At 34.6% G+C, this 5,343-nt stretch overlaps 1 protein-coding gene across 1 annotated transcript in view; it reads left to right on the top strand.

Moving 5' to 3' along the window:
- Nucleotides 1-602: 602 nt before the first annotated feature.
- Nucleotides 603-5,343, top strand: part of LOC108694616 (sphingosine kinase 2) — a 15,754-nt gene continuing 11,013 nt past the window's right edge. The window contains exon 1 of the mRNA XM_018204204.1: nucleotides 603-2,063. Within this exon, the coding sequence (XP_018059693.1) occupies nucleotides 1,508-2,063 (556 nt within the window). The 5' untranslated portion in view covers nucleotides 603-1,507. The remainder of the gene's footprint in view (nucleotides 2,064-5,343) is intronic.

Genomic DNA, 5,343 nt, shown 5'->3' with positions numbered 1-5,343 from the left:
ATATTCTGATTTCTTAATTATTTTAATTAAACTTAATTATATTAATTAAAAGTTATTACATTTTACAAAAATAATATTAAATTATAATCTGCAAAAAATGTGCAAGGAAAATAAAATAATATGATTAGTTAATTTTAAGTTTTGCAGTTACCAATTTTTTAATTTAATTGTCCGACAATAAATAGCGTTTTCCGATAAGAGAAACAGTATAACGTCATTTCATTTTTTGTTTTTATTAACAAAGTAAGTGCTGCAGCTCGATTCATGCTCACGAGGCTTTGAAATCATTTCATCCTTGTTTTGATAATTAAACAAGGATAGATAATGTCCACGAGCGTAGTGAGTCGATCTTCGATTAAGGACGTGATGATTCACTGCAATTCATTGTATTATACTTATACTATCTGTATTTTTTGTTGAAAGGTATAAGGTACCCAAACCGGAAATGATTAAGACTGAATTACTGGACCTCATTGAATCTCGTCGGCGTGGCGCAGCCTTAAAGTTCACCGCGCAGCTGGAAATCCGCTCATTCGGGAGAGGGGAGAGGTAAGTCAGGCTATGCATCGCAGAGAGGGGTGGTGGCAGTGAGGGAGGGAGGAAGAGAGGGGGGGGGAGGACGCGATACCGCTGCTGTTACTGCTGTTGCTGGCTCTCGTAGGGTTAGCAGCCCCGATAAATACGGACCTGAACGGTATGGGATCGTCTTTCGGCTTTGTCGCTTCGTGAACACCCGTGTATTTGAATAACATTGGTCGACGTCACTTGGAGTGCCGTTTGCGGGTCGCTGGCGTGCATCAGTCCGAGCAGTGACTGATAAGTAGTCTTCGCCGGAAAGCGGACCTTTGCTTGTGTTCGCGACTTAAGCAGGTGTGCATGGTGGTTACAAGAAGATTATCGATAATGTCTGTGATTTCTTGATATCGGAAAATTCAGCACTTTTCCAACGGCGGAGGATACGGTGGCCGTCATTTCGGAGCATTCCTTCGAGCTTCGTTGAACCGGAGACGCGGTGCCTCGACGATAGTCATTTAGGAGGTGCCTACGTCTGTCCGTCCGTCCGCTCGCCTGCACGTGCTAACCGCCACGAGTACTATCTATACGTTAAAACGCCGGCCGACCGATCTCTCGTTACTACACGTTATCGTGACAGTGTGAACGTGAACGCGCACGGTCGCGTTTCACAACGTTCTATATAAACATCTACGTGCAAATAATCCATCCTGTCCGAGATATCTTGTTTGTTTACGACAATTCGTAAACTTGTTTCCTTTCTTAGGATTTAAATGCGATCGTCGCTCAATCGATCGCCGTATGCGCGCGAATAAGAAATCAACGGGCGTGCAGAGAAGAACGGCGAAGAATCACGACGACCCGACCGACCGACGCGATAACACTTGACTGATAAAGCGAGAAAGAAAAGATATTGCCGTTGTGATTTCGGATTGGTGATATTTTTTTTTTCTCTAACAATAAATTATAGTCTCTGAACTTGTTCCCCGAACAAATGGTGGAACGCAAGCATTGGCCCATGGAGGATAGCGTACAAGGAACCTCGAGCGCCGTCCTCGAGGAGATTTTCTACGTGACGTCGAAACGGAATACGTATTACAAGGTGAAGCTGACGGAGAAGGGTCTGAGCTTGCAAAAGGAGCACAATGGCGCGACAAAGATCGAGACGATCGCCTTAGGTGACATCATCGGTTGCAGATGCATGCGGTCGAAGCGCAGAAACACGGGCAGCTGCGCCTGCCGACCGGGCGCGTCCAAGTCGCAGATGAAGCTAGTGGAGTCGGCCGAGCTCTACCAGCAGTGCGATGAGCTCGACATGTCGGCGTACCTCTACATATACGCGTACACGTTGAAGAAAACGCGCATGAAGGTCACGCTGAGGCGCGAACGTACAACAATTACTTTGCGTTTCCGCAGCTTCGACAAGTATGAGGATAATCTGCGGGAGGCCAGCAGGTGGCGATTGGCAATCAAGTGCCTGGTTGCCAACGTGCCGGTGCCGAAAAATCTTATGAGTCCCAGCCACGGCAATTTGGAGACGTTGGTCGGGGGTGAGTTAGGACCATCTCGATTATTGTTTTCATTGGATATTCTCTGATCATTGATCGACTGGACACGGAGAAAAAATAAAGCATTCATTAACAACGTTTTGTTTTATACGATTCTGTATTCTATGTTAGTCGTAATCATATAAGCGATGGTCGATTATAATTCGCGATTACTTTTTAACTTAATCAGTGGCTGTTTTATTCTGATTGATTGAAATGTTAGCACTAATCGTAATCCAATTGATAATAAGATTATGGCTCTAGATAAATAAAATTGTCTACACGAGTGATAAAATATTCGATAGTAATATTTGTTTTTCTAGGTCAATTTCTATCTTTTTCTTTGTAAATTGACCTTTCATAGAATCTCTTTATAACAATAATAACGACATCTGATGGTACATCCGGCTGCGCATTTAAAGGCCGGTTGTTCTATCTTTTTGGTAAATTTTATCTGTTTAAGTAGCAAGCTTTCCCAATCACATGCGCGGATTGTCAGATTTACCTAATAGATAAAATTTACTAAAAGGTGAAACAACTGGGTCTAAAAGACGTAAATAGATTAAACAGATATTAATTTATTACTGATCAATATATCACTGAGCAAATTTGATTTACGAAATCAAATTGTAAACAGCAATTAGCTGATTGTTGCAAAATATTATTTTGTTGTCTATCAAATGATATCTGTAATTTTTTCTTTCTAATTTCAATGGCTGTTTTATTTATCGAACGTTTTAACTTGACGAAATATTTTACAGAATGATAAGCAATGACTTAGACCAAGATTCATTCAATTCTGATATTTATAGGATTATATATTACTCGAACGTAGTAATCGAATCTATATCAAGAAATTAGTATTATCTGTATAATTTACTCACATAGTTATCTGTATTCGAGTTTCGCAGCTTATGAATTATGACTATTGTCATAGTTTTTTTATTTCAAAATCGTTATGTTTTAAAACGCTAATACAATTCTGTAATTGATTTAAAACATCGGGAAATTACACTAAGAAAAAAAATTGTTTATTTAACCTACGTACATTTATGCTATTGTTTAATGACATAACACAAAACGAACAATCGTAGCCGTATAAATATAGATTGAATATTCATAATCGATTCTTACATTTAAGATCGTAAATACATACCGAGAAAAAAAATTATTTGCTTGACCAAATTAATTTACTTTGTCTTTATTTCTTTTAAGAATATACATTTAAAAAACAAATATATTATATTTGACTTAAACATATACATTCTCTATAATGAAAGAAATAAAGACAAACTAAATTAATTTAGTTAATAAATATTTTTTTCTCGGTATGTATTTTTCTCGGTATGTATAAAATCTTACGATCTTAAATATAAAAACCGATTATGAATATCCGATTATTCCGTTTTTGTGTTATGTCATAAAACAATAGCATGTAAGCGCATGTAGGCATTATCTTTTTCTTATGATTGCTTTAAAATTATATGTCTATTCAGACTTGCGCATTTCTAATAATCGGAATAATCGGAAGGCACGACTGTGATACAGCGAGTTTTCTTATTAGTAAGCCATCTAGATAGAACAAGAAAAATTCAGTCATATAGCATCAATTTCGAGTTAATTTTCAGATGCAAAAAGAATTCTTTTCAGAATTGTTCAGAAAAAGAATTCTTTTTGTCTGAAAATGAATTCTAAATTGAACTAAATTCTTTTTTTTAATTCTTTTTGAATTCTCTGTGTTACTAGGCAGATATGAAGAAAGATAATTCTATTGCTAGAGTTCTAAAGATATTTAGTGGAAAAGTAAATAAAAATAATAATAAATTTATAATAAAAATAAAAATAATAAATTTTTGTTAAAATCAATGTCAAGAAGCCGAAAAATTAAAATCTTTTTCATTTTTTTGCATAATTTTAATTATAAAGTCATAAATTTTTTTCTTTTTTGATGTCTTACTTTTATCACTCATTCAGAGGCGTGTTCTGATTTCCACCTGAATGTTTCTACAGCGTTATATCATCCTTGTTTAACGTTCGGTAAACAACGATAATATGATATCCGGGGAGCATGCAGGTAAAAATCCAAACATGCTCCATAGATAAAAATATATTTTATATAAAAGACATTTTTTTTGCTAGAATATATAACAATCTTTCATAGCCAGTCGATCGTAAAAATTTAGCTAGATACGAATTTGAAAAGAAATTTGTTGGATTATCAAAATAATTATATACGCTTTCCTAAAATGTCAAAACTTTTTGCAGCATTGCTCATTATATTTGAGCATATTTGAGCGTTCTATATAATTATTTTAACAAATAAATCAACAATAAACAAAATTATTTTCTAACAAAATTATTTTCACATCTTTATTTACCTAAATTTTTTAATATTTCAGCAAAGTTATTTCTTCCGTATAATAAAGTTGATTTCGATTTTTCACAAACAGCTTTGTTTGAAAATTTCCGTAATAATATTGGAATGTCGGAAATGAAATAATTATATTTAACTTTCATTCTGTGAATATAGCAAAGCGATAATATTGATAATATCATATATTTAGGGATTCCCTTCCACAGAAGTATGGAAGTAACTGTGGTTTGACTTTTTTTTTTAATATTCTTTTCTTGCATCAAAGGCTGTCTGATGCATCTATTATCGAGTAATGATCCTGCTCTCTCCCTACAGTACTTTTGTGTGCAAATGCCAATTGCATATGGACTATAACGCACACTTATAGTGCAGCATACTATATTTTAGTGATTGCAGTTCCTGCAGATCGTGCGTTTTCATAACTACTTATATAATCTGTAATCTTCCTAGTAAAGTCATTACGCGTAGACCACGTGATCTCGTGATTTAAGTTTTAGCAATGAAGATATAAGGAACATGTACTTAGATGTGTGATTTTTTTTTATATTCCATTCTCTGTATGAATAAATGATATTTCATAATCAGTTTTAAAACTTTGTAGAAATGATGGAATAAGAGTGGCAAATAAGATACATATTTTTCACAATAAATGTGATCATTCTTAAGAACTTCTTGGTATTGGAATTTTATAAAATATAATGTGTCTTTTCTCGCAAAGCGATTTTAGAGCATTTTTTAGAAACTTTTTTCCGAAACATCAAAAATATTGGATTTTTAAAAATGAACTATTCGGTGAGCATGAGATGCGGTCCCGAGAAAAAATTATCTATGTATATGGACTATTTTATATATAATTATATAATTTTATATATAATTATATATAAAACATTTTTTCTTGGGCACAGCTTG

This window comes from Atta colombica, unplaced genomic scaffold (assembly GCF_001594045.1).
Source record: "Atta colombica isolate Treedump-2 unplaced genomic scaffold, Acol1.0 scaffold121, whole genome shotgun sequence".
Classification (NCBI taxonomy): Eukaryota; Metazoa; Arthropoda; class Insecta; order Hymenoptera; family Formicidae; genus Atta; species Atta colombica.
Note: the sequence above shows the minus strand (reverse complement) of the source record. Positions and strands in the feature narration are given on the sequence as shown.